Below are 19,507 nucleotides of genomic sequence, written 5' to 3'. Positions count from 1 at the left end.
AGAGAGAAAGAGAGCAAGTGCACGCTGTGGGGAGAGGGAGAGAGAATCTGAAGTAGACTCCATGGAGAGCCCGATACGGGGCTCCCACAACCATGAGCTCATGACCAGAGCTGAAACCAACAGTTGGACACTTAACTGACTGAACCACCCAGGTGCCCCATGACTTATTTATTTTTAGAAAGAGAAATAGAGAGAGAAAGAGCGCACGTAGAGGGGGAAGGGCAGAGGGAAAGGAAAAGAAAGAATCTCCAGTACACTGCCCACTGAGTGTGGGGCCCAACTTGGGGCTCAGTCTCACAACCCTGAGATCACGACCTGAGATCATGACCTGAGTTGAAACGAAGAGTCGGATGCTCAACCAACTGTACCACTCAGGCACCCCAAAATTAGTAATGATGTTAATGATTATTCAGTATCATATAATGAAATGAATCAACATTTGAAGAATCATTCTAAGTCAATTAACAGTTGTAGACCATTATATAACAGGGCAACAACAGCCTCACAGCTCAAGGAAGCAAAGTGAGAAACATTTAATTTACATAATATTATATCTCTTCATTCATTCATTACTTATTGAGCACTTATATACTATTCTTCTATTACATACTAAGGAGAGAAAACCAAAAAAGAAAGGCCCCTGTCCTCAATGAGCTCACAGTCTACTGGGATAATAAAGGTTAATAGCCACAAGAACACAGTATGATGGGGCGCTCGGGTGGCTAAGTTGGTTAAGTATCTGGCTCTTGATTCCAGCTCAGGTCTTGATCTCAGGGTCATGAAGTTAAGCCCCCTTTAGGGTCCACACTGGACATGGAGACTACTTAAAAAATAAAGTTTTTTAGAAAAAGAATACAATATTAAGTCTTAAAATAAGAGGAAGCATAAGGTGTACAGGGAATATATACTAGGGGCCCTTCATGTAGACCAAACAGGGAATTCCCCCAAAGTTGACAATGGCAGAGCTTAGTCTTGAAGGTCAAATACAAGTCAGTTGCCCAAAAGAACAACAGACACAGAGGAATAGGAGACAAATAGGAGGGACGTAAGGCATTTTATATCAAAAATAGTAGAAAGCTTGGGGTGCCTGGGTGGCTCAGTTGGTTAAGTGTCTGCCTTTGGCTTGGGTCATGATCCTGGGGTCATGAGATCAAGCACCACATCAGGCTCCCTGCTTAGTGAGGAGCCTGCTTCTCCCTCGCTCCCCCTCCTGCTGCTCCCCCTACTTATTCTCTCTCTGTGTCAAATAAATAAATAAAATCTTCAAAATAAAATTAGTCAAAAGCCATCTGGCTGTATGGTAAGTGACCCAGGAAAAAGATTAGAGTGTTGGCATAGTTCCAATCAAGATTTGATAAGGGTCTTATTTAAACAAGGCCATGGTAGTGAGTATAGAGAGGAGAGATGGGTTTAAGAGCTATTAAAAAGTTCAACGTAAAGGTCTTGGTAACTAACTGGATAGCTTCATTAAGTGAACTTAAAAGCAAAGGCCAAACATGCTTATAATACCCACAACTAGTGTATTTTCTTCCTTTTAAAAATCATTATGACATTGACACTAATTAAAGTACATTACCTGGTGTTCTTCTGAGGAGTCAGCATGACCTGGCCTTCTGCTGTGATGTCTATAATACAATGTTCAGGAAGAATTCCCATGCCACATAGCTGGATATCTTGGGAATTTGCTGAGCCTATCAATGTGTGTTCCTAGAAAAGAATCAAACTCACTGATTGATACTGTATTCTTACATGTATAAAAAACTGAAATCATCTCCTCTGAGCCCTCTTACGTTGATCCTTTACCTTAGCTAAAAGGTTCTTTGAAGCAAATGGAATGGGGTAGGGGGAATTTCTGGCTTTCTCTGAAATATATTCTATAAGGTATATTTCCTTATAAGGAATAATGCACTAAGTTGAGTTTATACCTTTCAAAACTAAAACTATATAGTTTCATATTAATGCCTATATTACATTATTTTCCACTGCAATCTTGGTCCCAAATTTATACTACTCTCAGAGCATGAGGCACGAGTCCATAATGCACCAAAAATATTGGTCTGAAAACCATAGTTACTTAAGTTGTACATCGCTTACCTGGTCTCAATCAAGATGATCAACCACAAAGATAAAAAGCTATTCAAATCTAAGGAGTTTGAAAAGATTAAAATTACTTTATGAATCCCATGGTCTCCCTAATCCTCAAAGAAGATATGATGGCTGTGTTGTTCCTACTGTAGAGCCACAATTACTCAATTCTTGAAGCCCCATTCACCAGCCTTGCTGTTTTGGCAGGCAACTGAGAAACCGATATAAAAATCAAGCTCCCTCTTACCCACTTCAACACTTAAGGACTGTACATACTTAAACACTGATAACACTGGGATGTGTCCCTAAGCCACCTTCTCCTTTCATACACCTAGATCTGCAGTCAGACACAAAATATGCTAGGCTTTGCAAGCCATATGCAACCACTCAACTCTGCCTAGTAGTGTGAAGATGGTCAGACAACACACAAATAACAAGTGCAGCTACTTTCCAGTAAAACTTTATTTATGAACACTGAAATCTGAACTGCATATAGTTTTCACGTGTCTGAAATACTGCGATTCTTCTAATTTTTTTAACCATTTAAAAAATGTAAAAACCATTCTTAGCTCCCAGGCCACAGAGAAGCAGGCAGGGAACTAGATCTGGCCAGTGGAAGGCTGACCTCTGATCATGATGACTTTATCCAGTTGCATGAGTATTAAATGCCGCTGAAACAGGGAAACTAAAAGGACCCCAATGAAAAACTGCTATTTTTGCTCCTTTCCTGCCTCTACTCTTGCAAGGGCCTACAACCCCCCCCGCCCCCCCCCACACACATACCTATAGAACAAATAATGTACGTTCTCCTTGTAAAGGTCAAGGAGTTAATGATTTCTTTGGAGTCTTCCAGCACAATAAATACCATCTAAGGAGTGACCAAGACCACTGACTCACCAAGATCTCTGGCTCCAGGGCATAAGTGGCTTACCAAGGACACCTAAACACTCCTCTCCGTTCCTGGATGCCTGATAAGACACAATCCTCAATAAAAACCCCAGGCCCCAAGCAAAGAGGACATTCTCCTTTGCGTTCTGAGTTTCGCAGGTGCTCTGTTGGTATCTGCACTCTCTCTAGGTCTTCGGTAAACTCCGCTCTCTTCCTCTTGGCTTCCATTTGAAATCTATCCTGCGTGAAGGCAAGGACCTTCTTGGCTGGTCCTGCAGGACCCCCTCTGGGTCCTCAGACCCCTCCTGAAGGCTAGTCTTTAAATAAATCACCAGCCAGAAGCTAGACTTCAGTTCCATTATTTTCCTGCCTCTATTACCACTATTCTAGTCTCACTAACCATTATTTCTTGCCTACTTCAATGCTTAAAGAAATTTTTTAAGGTTTTATTTTTGTGTGTATGTATGTATGTATGTATGCATGTATTTACTTACTTACCTATGTACGTATGTATGTAAGCCAATGCACGCACTCCCAGGCTGAGTGGGGAGTAGACGGGGGCAGAGGAGAAAAGAATTTCAGGCAGATTCTCCCCTGAGCCTGGAGCCTGATACAGGCTCCACCTCAGGACTCTGAGATCAGGACCCGAACCGAAACCAAGTGTCGGACTCTTAATCGACTGAGTCACCCAGCTGCCATGCTTAAAGCCATTTCAAAGCATCTAAATGTCATTCTAAATGATATCTGAGTGTCTAGAGACATTTCAAAGTGAAAAGCCCTAAGGGGAACTTTTGCTCCCCCAACCCCACCCAATGAATCTAGTCCCTTCCCAGATAGTGGTTACTGCCACCACCCAGTTAGTCCGCTAAAAAGCTTAGATGCTACGGAGTCCTTTCCTTCCCTTACCAGCCTACCCCTGGGCCCAAGTCAATCTGAACATCCCTATAGACTGTCCCTCCAAAACATATCCGGAATCGGCCTATTTTCCCCCATCTCTACTATCACACCCTGCTCTACTGCAGGGGTACACCTCCTGCTATTTCCTCCACTTCTAATCCTAAACCCCCCCAACCCCATCTACTACCAGCACATAGGCAGATCATGTGATCTCCCTATTTAAAGTCCTCTAATGGTTTCCATGAAGTCCAAATTCTTATCCAGGCTTACAAAAAACACTCAGAGGTACTCCTGGGTGGTTCTGTTGGTGACTATCTTCAGCTCAGGACATGGTCCCAGAGACCCCGGATCAAGTCCTGTATCAGGCTCCCATCTCCATGGGGAGTCTGCTTCTCCCTTGGACCTTCTCCCCTCTCATGCTCTCTCTCTCTCTCAAATAAAATCTTAAAGGAAAAAAAAAAAAAAAAGAAAACACCCAGAGATGTGGCCCTGCCTATCTCTCCTATTCTAGCTCCTGCCACTCCCCCTTCTCTTGGAGCAAGATAAGGCCACCGTAGCCTTTTATCAGTTCTTTGAGCACAAAGGCAGTTTCCTTGGTCTGAAATGTTCCCCCTGACCTTGATATTGGTAGTTTCTTAACACTTCTATCTCACCTTTAAAGTGCACATTCTCAGAGAGATATATCCCGAACTGATAATCAGAAATAACCACCCCATCACTCTCCTATTTCAATTCCTTACTTAGCACTGATTGTTGGGGCTCAGTATCTACCTACGCCGCTAGCTTGTAAAAAAGCAGAGAACAGTTTGACCCACTCCCCACTGTAATCCAATCACTTAACACAGGTGTAGCACAATTAGGCATTAAATAAATTCAAAACAAAAATAAATGAACAATCACTTCCTTCAGACTCAAAGGAAAACGATTCTCTCTCTCCTTTGCTGGTAACTCTTCTAATTATGTTGTGGGTCCCAGTGCTTCCCATCTCTTCTGGGACCTCAATCTCATAAAAAGGGCCCCTTCCCCACTAGTATTTTCATTTCTCCTCTTCTGGGGGTTTCTTCACTCAACTATACTGCAGTGGTGTTTCTAAGGCAACACGGAGCTGGGATCGAGCTGTCCCATGGTATCCTATAAAATCCCCGAGGAGTATACATAATACAGAGGACATGCCACATAAACCTTTACTCCCCTACTGGGTGAGGCTTCCCAGCCAATCCCCAGACTTTTCTAATCTGGAGAACAAGACTTGACTGTGTAGAAACTGTAAGTAATGCTTTATGATGTTCAGTAGCAGGCCTGAGGAATCTATCTCATACCTATCTCCATTCCCCACTTTGGTTCTTCCCATCCTGTCTTTACAAAACCAATCCCATGGTGGAGAGAAGTTCCAAAAGGAGGGAAAAAGTATCTAAAGAGGGAGGTGCCTGGCTGGCTCGCTGGAGGAGCACGTGACTCTGTATCTAAGGGTTATGAGTTCAAGCCCACATTAGGTGTAGAGATTACTTAAAAATAATAAAATCTTAAAACAAAACAAAGTCTACAGAGAAAAAGGGCCCAAGACCACCTAAAAAAGAAGGAAAAACCCCCCAAAACACTTGGCTTAGGCCATTTCCATGTATAATCTCTTTTCTCCTCCTGTAAGAAATTCTAGAAAGAGTCCTAATAGTGACTTTGGTTGAAGTGGAGGTAAACCCTGAGCTATATATTCCAGGTTGGAGTTTGAGTGTAGAACCAACTCCTAACCACCATCTCCAACTGTACACAGGTTCAGGCCTCCATCTGTGCCCTTGCTCTTGTTCTCTTTGCCTGAAATGCTTCCTCTTCCCTTCATCTAAATGAAAGTGTCTTAGAATACCCAGGTCTAGCTTCATCTTCTACTTGAAAGTTTCACCATTAAATGACACCTAGTTCTCCCTTCTTTGAACCCTGATTATATTCAGCGTGGGTACCACATTTTACTACCCGTGGCACAAATGGTTTTTTCCCTTTATTTAGACAACAACCTTTACAGGAGTCCTGCATCTTTGCCAACAAAGAGCACAGCACATGATACATGGCGGACGCTAAGTATCTGGTCAGAGACTGAATTAAAAATTACTGGAGACAAGATATGAACACAAGCATATAAAGGTCTAATCCAAATTCTAAAAGGAAAACTTCACTTTTTCGACAAATATTACCCTGAACATGTATTATAAGATGGGCACTGAGTGGCTAGAGATAAAGACAAAGTCCCAATTCTGGTGCTTACAATCTCAGAGACAACTTAAATCTCTCATTTGAGGTTATAATCTATTCTGATTTGGATGATGATTGGCTGGAATCTAAAACATTGAGCCCTAAAAGCTCAATCTGCCAAAGCCTTACTGTCTGATGTTTAAACAAGTTGGACAATAAGCTTTTTGATAAATTCCTCCCATTTTGCTCTAAGCAATGCAATAAAAATACTCATGAGGAAAAAAATAAACTTATCATAGGTTAGCACAGAGAAGTACAAGGTAATCAAAATAAGATAAAGTTAATCAGTGGTAGCTTTTCCGTCTCTATGTGATACATGCCCTTTTTTTTTTTTTTTAAGACTGTTTATTTTAGAGAAAGAGTGCATGCCCTGGGGGAGAGGGGCAGAGGGAGAGAAAAGGTCTCAAGCAGACTATGCCTCGAGCATGGAGCCCGACACAGGGCGCAGGGCTTGAGCCCATGTCCCAGAGATCATGACCTGAGCTGAAACCAAGAGTTGGATGCCCAAACAACCGCGCTGCCCAGGCACCCCTGAATATAATAATTCTTAAAGTATACTAGTTTTCGGGAAAACTTTAACAAATATAAAATACTAGATTTTAAAATCTCAGAAACAGTCAAAGCCTAGAAATGGCTTTTTAATCTTTCTTCATCCATTTAAATTTAATTTCACTGGAGATGATTAGTTAACTATTCTATGAATTACAGTACCTTGCTTCCTTTATAAATCAACTATTTATGTAGCTTTTTAAAGAATCTCCCTTTCATCCACTAAGTCCTAAAGGAAAAAGAGAAAGAGACAGAGGAGGAAGGGGACATGAAAATGAGGGAGGAGAGAAAGGAAGATGAAGAGAGACAGGAATTGTCCACTAGTGACATATTTCATAGGGCAAGCTTTTCCGAGCCTACAAGAAGGAAAAGTAGCATATTAGTAAAGTCTATGAGGTTCCTCAGGCTTATCAGCATCCTCAGATAATTTCTGAAGGAAAAGGTAAGCGAGTATCAGGGGCACTAAGGAGAAGTTACTCCTCACATATCTAAATAATCAAAATTGTTACTCCTCACATATCTAAATAATCAAAATTCTTTAATAAGTCATGCTAGCTTAACAGAACCAAGACTCTGAAGACAGCTGTTCTGGAATTGAGGTGAAAAAGGCAGGAAGGTACCTGCCCATCTTTTATGAATTCAAGCCCTAAACCACAGGGGTCCAACTGCTGCCGACGCAAGAACTCCTAATGTGCCCTAACTATCTTACTCATCTTGGGCTCCTTGAAGCCTAACCTGCAGCTCCACAAACACTATCTGGCTGGTGCCTCGGCCATTCTGAATCCCTCAGTCAGCGACTGAATACTGGCCAAGATTACCAACAGATGGTTTACTTTCAATGATATGAGCAACATGTCTTTTCAAGCTGCTGCTGAATCACTTATCAAGGTATGAATCCTTACTGAGTGTGTCTATGTAAAATTTGCCCCCAAATCCTTCAGAATCAGCCTTGTTTCCCAGGCCATTAATAGCTGACTTGTGAAGAGTAGATCCAGAACTGCATGAGCAAAATGGCCCTCCTGAAAGATTTGGTGGATAACTCCAAGGCATGCTGAGAATCAATCATACTATGATACCATTTCTATAATGTAAAAATATGTATCACTCTAAGTCTAAAGACATACATATAGGAATAGATCTAGAGAATAGTGATAAAACTATTAAATACTAACTGAGGTCATCTCTACATGTTGGGATTTGGGCACGGATCCCCCCTCTTTTTCTAATAAGTGTTTATAAAAATCTTCAGAAAACAAAGCGTGTAACTAGCATCATGTTTTTAAGGTGGGGGAAGCAGTTCTTCCCTCTAGAAGCTTCCCCCAGAAGCTTGGCTGTTACTGGGTAGAAGTCTCCAAGACCATCTCAGAATCACAAGCAATCCTTGCTTTACCTGAGAACACAGAGTTGTAAAAATAACTTTTTGCAAGGAGATCTTAATAATCAATGGGGAAAACCAATTATATGACTAAAAAAAAAAAATGATTTTATTTATTTATTGACAGAGAGAGAGAGAGATCACAAGTAGGCAGAGAGGCAGGTAGAGGGAGAGGTGGAAGCAGGCTCCCTGCTTAGCAGAGAGCCTGATGCAGGTTCCCAGGACCCTGAGATCATGACCTGAGCCAAAGGCAGAGGCTTAATCAACTGAGCCACCCAGGTGCTCCTATTCTGTGACTTTTTTAAATGTCTGTTAAAACATTAAGAATTCTCTTACTGCTACAATATATAAGGAAATGAAAAAACAGTAAAACTATTTAGTTTACTATAATTTAGAATATTAGACACATTGAAATTTAAAACATTTTCTTTGTGAAAAACTTATCAAGAGTAGTTTGAACACTGCTTGCCTTCTTCTCTGTATAGGTATATAACTTACAATACGGAGTGAGCATGTTTTCCGTTTCTTGGCAAACTGTGATACTCCTTTCTAAGCATCTACCATTTTTACCTCTGTGTCCAGACGCTACAAAATACCTCCAAGAGCTCCTTCAATGGGAAGTGTTCTCTGGTGTCACTCCCTTTGGGACATCTTCACCCTTCTCGTCACACTTTCATAACTTACATCAGTAAGTTCACCCTCACTAAGTTTCTCTGGCTGCATATGTAGAATCTCACGAACAGCAGTGGCATCAAAATTATTTACTAAATTGTGGTAACTGGAATTTGTGCATGTTGAAGCCATGCAAGGCAGAGACTGCCCATGCATGCAAATTAGATGCAAAATCATCTCAGGAGTTATGTTCCATTTATGGTTTGGCCACCACACCCTACCCCTGCCAGTTCCAGACCAAACAAATAAATGGAGGATTCTGTTCTGGAAGAGACTCAGACCACTTGGAACTAGAAAAAACATTAGAGATCATTTAATCTAGTGCCCTCATTTTATAGATGGGGTGCTGAAAATCACCCAGAGATGTGAAGTCATCTGCCCAGCACCTAAATTGATTTCGGAATTCAAAGGCAAGAAGAAATTAAAACAAAACAAAACAAAGTGCTCAGCCTCCAAATTCCTCCTTCCCACATCATGGTATCACTTTACTGAAGCAAAAAACTGTTCTTGGACTGAGATCATCCTTCTGAATGTGCTTGGTCATGAATATGCTTTTGTCATGGGGTGAGCTTGGGCAGTCAAGAAATCAACACTGCCTCAAACTCTGCCAAAACAGGGTTGACCACACAATCTGAAACAGAATCCCGACACCTCCACACGAGATGACCAGAAATATTTTGACTACTCTCCAAAAGTCTTTAAATAGTTTCTTTGTTTAATTTTGTAGTTAAGGAACAGATATGAATCAGGTTTTTTTCTTGTTGGGCGTATGTGTTTGTGTGTTCCAATTTGAACTTCATCACATCAGAAAGAAAAAGAATTCAGAGTTCAGAGAAATAAAAAGGGCAGAATATTTGAGTCCTATTCCATACTGCATCTCTCCTGAAGCATGAGACTGTCTATAGCTGAAACCCTAACGCAAAATGCTGCCACCATCATTAAGAAACACAGTACAGGATGTGATCATTTACACCTCTTTTTTCAATAGACAAGGATAATATACACAAGATACCACACAGAGCATCAAATCAATGAGCAATATTTGATATTTGTATGTAGTGCTCCTGTTCACATAGTGTTTATATATATCAATTCTCATTTAATCCTCACAGGAACGAGGTAGCCAGACAAAGCGTCCATTTATAGAGGAGTCTGTAGACCACAGGGGGCAAGGGACTTGAGATCACACATCCAGACGCAGGTCATCTCCCTGCTACTCTCATGTTGCTCCCACCCAGGTACAACATCTGAGAGTGCACATAAGCTATATGTATCAAAAATGTGATTTAATTCATAGCATAATAAAACATGGTATCAGATACTCATTAATTAAGGGGCGTTATCAAAATAACACAAACCAATTATGCCAGGATATCTCTGATCAAAACTGGGAAACTAGCCAATGTGTCATGAATTCTTTAGTCTTCCTAGACACCAAGCCATATTTGTTTGTTTGTTTTAAATTTTACAACAGTTTCCCACTTTACCAGCTCATCTTTAGTTAAACCTACTATATAAGTGCCTATATTATAAGGGGGGGAGGTTTCCTCCTAGTATTTATTAACCACATGTCAGAATCATATAGTCCATTACCTAATTCATTTATGCTCTGGGCATGACAAGGCGATTGTGAGCTCCTCATAATTTATGTAGTGGCTCAGGATTCCAGCTCATTCTAAAGTTGTCTCTTGTCTCCCTGATATGTCCCACAATTTCAGGTTTCAGTGTACATCACTATTTGGGTTTTTTTCTGTTCCATACTCTGACCCTCTCAGTCTCTAAGTGACCTATTCTTTTTTTTATAAGTTGATAATCCAAATTCTTAAATTTTCCTAAATTACTGGAAACACAAAATTCATAGTAGGTGGCCCTACACCATAACTTCCATTTACATTTCCTTTAAAAAAAATTAATAAATAAATATTTCCTTTTATAATCTAACCACTCACAAAAAAGGTGTGCTTCATATAAACCACGAAAGCTTCAGTCTACTAATAAATCATTTAGTTTTAAAAGTCCTTCTTTAAGCTTTAAAGTTATCTACTTAACTCCCTGGTATAAATCACAGTCAATAATAGTAGCTAAAGTTACTTAATTTCTTGAAAGTAACATCAGAATATTATTTTTTATATTACTAGGTTAAAAATCCAACTCTTGGTTCTGGCTCAGGTGGTGATCTCAGGGTTGTGGGATGGAGCCCCATGTCAGGCTCTGTGCTCAAAAGGGAGTCTGGTAGAGATTCTCTCTCTCCCTCTTCTCTGCCCCTTCCCCACACCCACTCTCTGACTCTCTCTCTAAAATAAATAAATCTTAAAAATAAATCAAATAAAAAGGGAGATTAATCTCAGAAACTCAAGATTTCCTACACTTCAATTTAAACAATTTGCTAATTCTCATTATTTTGGAACAAGCATGGCTCTCCAAGTTTAGAAAAATACTATGAAACACTGTTCTATATTGTTGCAGGAAATGGTAGCAAAGCCTGTTACCTCACCTTTAAATAATAAACCAGAAGTTCATTCAGAGCAGGATCAGCATTCAGATTAACAAGGAAGCATTTATCATCCCCAACTTTAATCCCAGAAGACTGAAGAGATATTCCAAGACTCTCAAGCTGTTTCTGTCGCTCCTGTAAATGTATTAGAGAACTATTAATTCCATAACTATTGACACAGCAAGATATAAAAGGTCGTACATTGGAATAATTACTAAATAACTGTATAATTAAAGTATGTTATCTTAGGACCTGGTATTATAGATCAGTGCATTTTTTTCTCTTTCCAAACTATATGTTATTTTATCTTGTTAACTACAACTTTATTTTGAGAAATAAAGGCATTACCAATAGCAACCAAATATTCTACTGAGTTCTCAATTTTCACTCTTGAAAATACCTAACGTCTTAAATTTGTCTCTCTCATTTAATTCTGTATATCTGAGCAAAGCTGTTTTACCAAATGTGATCTTTCCATAAGGCCAAATTTTTAATACACTCTCTTGCCCAATAGCCTCGGTGAATCCCCAGCCAGGATAAAAGCCAACTCCCTCAAAAAAGTCCATAGGCCCTCAATCTGGCCCATTTCCTCTTCATCTTCATGTCTTCTCGTTCCTACTCTCAAAGACTTATATACTCTCAAAGAGTTATATGGAACTCTTCCAGATTCTTGAAAGGGTCAAGAATGCGCTCCTTAGCTGAACAGATTTTACACCTGTCTCTTCTATCTGAAGCATACTTGTTCTCATACTTGGTAACTCATACTTGTTTACTTGACTATTTCTCTATGAGGGCAGGGATCCCATACATCCACTGTGAATTCCTAGCACCTAGCACAGTGCATCATACACAGTGAGCGCTCAAAATGTCAGTCTTGTGAATGTATCAAAATAAAAATTGCATATGCATTCAAGTATTATTTTCCTAAGAATATGAACCTTTCTTCTTTGTGCCTACCTGTCTCTGAATCCAAACGATATACAAAGGTATACATAGAGGGGGATATAGACTCCTGCAACCAGTAGTCTTAAGATTAAGGTATATGAATAGGGGCAGAACAGGATGTCTTTGACTACACATAAATAGCAAGCGATAATGAGTCACAGCCACCAAAAGCCTTTGATTCTGAGGAAAGACAAGAAAAGCTAAGTCATTTAACTAGGGCCACATAGTAAGTTTGCAGTACAACTGAATTACAGCCTGAGGATTCTGCTATTTTTAGGGATACCGTCCCAAAGTTATCTGACCATGGACCATTTTTCTTCCCAGAAGACTTATTAACAACTGGTGGCTATACCGCCAGAAATGCATTTTGGGAAATGCTAGTCTCTTCTGAAAAAAGGTCAATGACCAACAGACCAGGTCTTTTTCCACGAGAGAGGAGAAGCAAGCTCAGCAGCAGAAAGCCTAGGGCTTGCAAAGATAAGGTGTTAAATGAAGTGTTGGATAAAATCAGGCACCCTCCTCAAAAGGACATCGGATGGAGGAAGAGAACAGTTAAGTAAGGAAAGATGCTAATGATAACAATTTACCAGCATTAGCAACACAATTTCACTTAGACCTACCCTGCCTTGTATCAGCAAAGCAATGCAAATACAATACCATTTCAAAGTCAATGTTTACTTTTGGAGTAGCTCAAAAAGGCTCACACAAATTAGTTTTAAGTTGGGTAATTATTAGACTGACTTACAATTTATGAAAAACAAAAAGTGAGTATAAAATGAGAAATAAAGTTCATACACTGGACTACTCTCTTCTCTGTAATCTGAAGGATATGCATTAAAATAACTCAGTGTTGGGAAACAGATAAGACAAGATCGGTCATATGTTGATCTCAGTGAAACTGGATGATGTCACAAGTGGATCCATTATACTCTTCTCCTGTTTTTATCTATTTTGGAAATGATAATAATAAAAAATATGTAAAAATTAGTCTGCGCTAATATAACATCCACTTTATGCTACATAATAGTAGTACCATCCTACAATATCTGATGTACATATTGATTCTGGGCAGCACATTTAAAGATGGAACCTGCTGGGTGACAAAAGTAGCAAGTTCTGTGTATTTACTAATATGAGGAACAGTTGAAAACACTAGAGATTTTTAACTTTAGAAAAGGAGGGGAAGAAGGCAGAGGTTACCTTAAATACCTGGGTAATGACTGTCCCTGTCTTTTAGGACTGTTGGGGGGCTTAAATAAAATACTGTATTTAAAAGTACTTAGCATAGGGCCCAACACAGTGTACGTAATACATATTTGCTATTATTACTCTCAGTTACTGTATGTATGTGGGACACCCATTCTCTTAGCTTTGAAGAACTAAGGACCATGAACAGAAATGAAAGAATAAAAGATCCTGATTAAACAGCTACTATTGGAGTCATCAGAGCTGTCCAACCATGAAAAGATTGCTCGACAGGGGACTGGCCCCCACATTACCATGTATATTTCTAAAACAGAGGCTGAATACCTACCTAAAAGGAATGCCATGGAGCAAGTCTTTTACTAAGTAGGCAACTGGACATTTAGGATTCTTTCCAAATGCTAAGGTTCCCACCCTAAAATTGTACAACTCTACCTCTATTAAGTATTTTAAACACAATAGATAGCTCAGATTTAGGTATTTCATACTACTTTTATTAAGCTGTCATAATAAAGCCAGAGGCTTATAACCAAGTATCTGCCACTAATAATTTTGTAATATGGTTAAGTTCCTTAGGACTGCAAAGCACTTAATAGAATTGGGGGTTTAGAGTCAGAGACTACAAAGTAGCTACTTCCTTTAAAAAATGCTTATGTCTCTAAGTATATTTCTTACATAATGAACTATTAATTATAATTATATCTTCTTTAGCCTTCAAATTAACTTTGTGAAATAGAGACTCTTGGATCTAGTTTCTTATTACTGGTGCTAGATTTGCCATCTTCAAAGCTAAAAATCAAAAAAGGAACCAGAAACGCCGTAAGTTGCATTGCACAAACTGCCACGAGCTTTCTCTTGCTTTAATCAGGAAGCACGAACCTGTGCAATCTCCTCGGTTTTCCTCAGTTTCTCCTCCCAGGTCACAGTCATTTCCTGGATTAGCTTCTCTGATTCTTCTAGTCGGTCTTTTAGTTCTGGAGATTTCATGGCCTATAAGAAAATGTTTATTTCATGAAATGTCTGTACCATGCCCTGAAGAAAGCATTAACTAAATCCAGAAGGATAATAGTAACAATCTGGCTGCTCTTAGCTCTATAATTCACGGAGCTCTCTGATCTACCTAAGCCAGAACGATGAATGCGACTGACACACAGCAACCAGACTCTATGCATCCCACAAGCTCTCTCAGTTACCCAAGGTGCGCTTGAAAGGAAGACTCACCTGTGTTCTTCCAACCTACTGTCACTGTGAAGATCTAGTTACATTTATTCTTTTTAAGATTTATTTATTTATTTATTTATTTGACAGCAAGAGAGGGAACACAAGCAGGGGGAGTGCGAGAGGGAGAAGCAACTTCCCAATGAACAGGGAGCCTGATGCAGGGCTCCATCCCAGGACCCTGGAATCATGACCTGAGCTGAAATCAGATGCTTAATGACTGAGCCACCCAGGCACCCCAAGATCTAATTACATTTAGAGAGACAGAACATTTAAGCTCTCAATGGCTTATTTTTAAATCCCAATAGGTCCGTATATTTAGACTCATACATGGGATTCATTCTAATCTCTACTCATGACTTCAGGTATTGATTCAAATATATACAGATGAAATCTGCACATGTTGTAAACTGAATAGTGGTAATAATACCAGGAAGATGGAAACAAAATTTCAAAGAACTATAAAATTATCCCTGTAAAAACAAGATAAATTTCAACGGGCAAAAATATGACCAAGATAATTGTTTTGACCATGTATTTTACCAACTTACTACCAGCAAAAAGGTATAAAAAAGAAAAGCGCTATGGTCCAAATCCCAGGAAAGAGTCCCACAGGGCTGATCGTGGGACTAGAATGCTAATTAAACTAGAGATCCTGAATCTGGTATTTTATTTCACCTTTGAAAAAGAGGATGAACATTTGGTTGTAGGTTAGAACTATACAGGTTTCAAATTCAGTAAAGGAACATAAACACCATACATCACAGAATATACAACGGATAGTAGAAATAGAGCACCTCTAAATTGATGGGTATTTCTTTTTTTTTTTTTAGATTTATTTATTTATTTGAGAGAGAGAGCATGAGTGGGAGAGGGAGAGAGAATCTTAAGCAGACTCCCCACTGAATTCAGAGCCCAACATGAAGCTCGATCCCACCACCCTGAGCCAAAGCCAAGAGTCCAACACTTAACTCACTGTGCCACTCAGGCATCCCTAAATAGATGGGTATTTCTGCTATAAAATATTTTTTCTACAAACATAATTAAACCACAACATGGAAAAACTAGATTATTAAGATGTGGAAAAACTCCTTAAGATTTCCATTCTGCCTTCAACCAGTAAACAAATGATACAACAAGTATCTGCTTGAGTCCTCTTCCAGTCAGTCTTTTCTGCACTAAAATTGCATACATTGTGTTTCAAGCATCTCTCTCCCTCTCTCCCTTATTCTTAGTTATACCTCTCCTTTCTTGTCTCCTGCCTATACTGTGGAAAGAAATATTTTCTCAATTCCCTTTATTCTCTCTTCCTATTCAATCCTTTCACACCTGTAAGAACTCTATAAATTTCAACTATGACTATCTGTCTTTACTTATTATTCATCTCAAGTTTCTCTTCCTATAGGAAACTCAAAAATTCTAAGTGGAGTACTTATCACTTACAGCTAAGGGGAAGAAAATTCAAATTCTAGATTTTCCTAGACCCACAACGTGTGGCTTGGCTGTGCCTTATACCTCTGCTTTGGTTAGCTGCTCTCGGAGCTTTTCTACTTCTTCCCGGAGATCCCGGATAATTCGTGCATTAGGATCCTCATTCACCACAGCATGGTTCACGATGTTCTTGGCTCGATCTGCATACCGCAGAGTTGAAAGGGTTTCATCATAGTTATCAGCTGCTGGACTGACAGTGGCCACCATGGCTGTCTTGCTGTTACCCCCAAGACTGTCCTAGATGAAGAAAGAAATTGAGTAGGATTTTTAAGTTGGAAGAAAACATCATAGAGGAAGTTGAAGTCAGACAGGGTGAGAGAACATACCAAGGTCAAACATATATTAAAGGGCAAAGCCAGGACTAAAACAGATATACTAACTCATGTCCCGTGCTTGCTCTTCTCTGCCAAGCTACTTTTCTGCAGAAGGGAGATCTGGTTTTTAAGAAAAGACAGGGAAATACAAGGAAGCCTACATTTATTTCAGTTTAATAATAATTGGTTCTAAGCAGGCTACTCAAAAAACAATGATTTCTTAAATGCCTAAAAATCTTCCTTAGAGAAACTAAGCAATCATGATATTTGTTATCTGATCAAAAAGTGATTACCTACAATCTACTCCATAATGCCATGTACTTCCTTAGAGAAATTGAACAATCGTGATATTATTTCTCATCTGATCAAAAAGTGATTACCTACAATCTACTCCATAATGCCATGTACTTGGAATCTCTGTGAAGCTTAAATAATGGCTCAGAAAGTATTGCTGTTACAAGCTATCAAGTACCTTGCAAACTTTTTCAAACATAAGATATAATTATAGTCTTATAAATAAAAGATATGTTGAAGGTACCTGATTTTATTCTCTCTGACAGCACTTCAAAAACTAAAAAAAAACAGGCTTATCTTCTACACAACCATTTCTACAGTTCAGGCAAGGGGGGCTAAAGAAAAGACACTCATTTTCATTATACTAACACTGATCGGTCTGGTGAAACAGGCTTTAGAATGGGCGCCAACAAATTCAAAAAACTACTTCCACTTGAGAACATTAAAAAATAACTAAATATAACTCAGAATTACAAAACTAGAAATCAAGTCCACCCTGACTCTGCTTCACCACCCAAAGCCTGTATGTAATCCACCTGCCACAGGCAGCCTCTCAGACAGCCCCTGATGAGCCCTAACCTCTGGTATTCCTACCTCAACACCCAGCCCCTTCCCTTAAGTGTAGGCAGGACATCTGATTTACCTCTAAGGAACAGAACAGAGCAGAAGTGATGGCATGTCACTTCTGAGATGAGATTCTAAAAAGATCATGGCTTCCGTTACAGGTGTTTTCTCTTGGGAAACCACTGTCAGGAGGTGAGGTGGCCCTATGAAGAGACCTCTAGAGTGAATTTGGAAACAGATCTGAAGCCTGCCAACAACCACCTAGGTGGGCAGATCCAACCCCAGTCAAACCTTGTACTGACTACCCCGGTAACACTTTCAGCAAGAGAATATCACTGAATTATAGATTCTTAAGATAGAGAAAAGACTCAAATAAGGCAATATGGGGAATCACAGGTTGTAAGAAAGCCAACTCTACTTTGGGCAGCATTAACAGATATAAAATTCTTACTTCTGAAGATACAAAGTTTTTCTAATATCAACATATCTAAAATTTGTCTGTGCAATCTGTGATTTACACCATTTCGGGACAGGCTTTACCTAGTCTCTCAGCCTTTTGTGAACTGGAATATTTTTCTGATTTAAAAAAACCCAGAGGTTTGTTCTAAACAAAAAAGGTCAAATACTCTGCCTAAAGATCCAGAACTAGTAAACTGAACAATACTCTAATCCAGTGGTATTCCGCTTTCAAGTCCAATATGACTTCTACTCTCCCACAGCTACCCACAATTACACAGTAACCAAGTAACACTTGGCAACATAGAGAGCTCAGACCTGGGGAACAAGTAAAGTGGCCAGACAGCTTTCCAAGTTATTCTGTCCTACTGCCAGAGACAAAATAATTCCCTAGGTAATGCTAACAGTTCAATACAATCACAGACAATGTGTGTGTGTGATTGACAATGTGACAATCCACTAAAGAAAATTCAGTTTTCCATAGAAAACACAGCTTAATTATACTTCCAAAGGAAATATACTCTAATGCATGAAGAGGAAGGAAGCATAAGTAATCTGGGCTCTAGAAGGCAGAAGTGACTCCTGCCAAGTCTGCATGATGGCTTGCTTTCTTCTTTGCTTCTAGACACTGATCTCACACCATTAGTGCCCAGCTTTGGCAACTTCCAAAAGAATGTCAAGACGCACATGAATGAAATTCCAACGTTATATATAAAGATCACAGGAATGACATCTCCAATTACAGTTCAGTCACTCGCAACACCACGGGGAGTGCTGCCTTTCAGGATCTACTGCATTCTGTTAGCCCACGTGAACAGCAAATGCTACTGGGTAAAAGGGGATTTGAGACAGTAACGAACAAGGGGAAAAGGCATGGATACTGTGCTTCAACTTGTGCTGAGAAAAGGAAACCTGGCAAAGGACAAATACTTGATACTTTAAAAGCCCTTGTGCATGAGTAACAATATGCTTATATTCAAAAATGGCCCCATGCCATCAGCAAGAAGGAAACAGCAACAAAAGAACTGGCACTCATTCAAGGAGAAAGTATAAAGCTTCTTGTTACTCTTTAATTGTTTAATTAGGCAAATCAGATGAGCTTTGTTTCAAATGCAGCAACTGCAAATTAAATGGACACAGGAAAGAAACTGAATTTTGGAAGGCAGGATTTTTTTAAAGCTGAAAGAACACTTTGAAGTCATCTAACGAAATCACTGCATTTTACAGATGAGAAATTGAGACCCAGGAAGACTGGCAGACTTAACCAAAGGTCATAAACGCTAGTTCAGAGCAGAGTTGAAAGTACTCCTTCACTCAGCTCTTCACAGAGTTTACCACCTAGAGGGTGACACTGGTGAGCAAATACCGTATGGTAAGAACTAGAGTAGGGATAAACACAGCATGGTCATAGAAAACACACCGAGCAGAAAGCCTAACCTTGAAAGGTTAGGGACGACTTTCAGGGAAAGTGACATCTGAGACCTAAAGATATTGAATAAGCATCATCCAGATAAAGGCTCGAGGGGAGGGAAGTAAGAGAAGAGATTGAAAAGAGGAGGAAGAATGTTCCAAACAGAGTAAGAGTAAATTCCTAGAAGTAAGAGCACTCATCACTTAGCTAGAACTGATCAGAGCAAGATCAAGATGAACCATTAGAGAGAGGGAGAGGTCAAATTACTGAAGGCCTAGTAAATTATAAGTCATTAAAGAATTTGGACTTTATCATAATGGCCTGTAAGAGAGTTACTGAAGAGACTGAAGTTTAAAAAGAGTCTTAACTTTAAGATATGATAACTTACTATAAAAAATGGGATGGAAAGC

The 19,507-nt window shown here is 39.5% G+C and overlaps 1 protein-coding gene across 1 annotated transcript in view; it reads right to left on the bottom strand.

The window, feature by feature from the left end:
• The window catches only part of KIF13B (kinesin family member 13B), a 195,586-nt gene that overhangs the window by 85,796 nt on the left and 90,283 nt on the right, over positions 1 to 19,507 (bottom strand). The window contains exons 10-13 of the mRNA XM_080796223.1: positions 16,083 to 16,295; positions 14,229 to 14,339; positions 11,202 to 11,336; positions 1,577 to 1,707 (exon numbers count right to left, since the gene is read on the bottom strand). Of these exons, the coding sequence (XP_080652349.1) occupies positions 1,577 to 1,707; positions 11,202 to 11,336; positions 14,229 to 14,339; positions 16,083 to 16,295 (590 nt within the window). The remainder of the gene's footprint in view (positions 1 to 1,576; positions 1,708 to 11,201; positions 11,337 to 14,228; positions 14,340 to 16,082; positions 16,296 to 19,507) is intronic.

Source organism: Martes martes, assembly GCF_963455335.1.
Source record: "Martes martes genome assembly, chromosome: 2".
Classification (NCBI taxonomy): domain Eukaryota; kingdom Metazoa; phylum Chordata; class Mammalia; order Carnivora; family Mustelidae; genus Martes; species Martes martes.
This window is presented reverse-complemented; position numbering and strand designations above follow the sequence as displayed.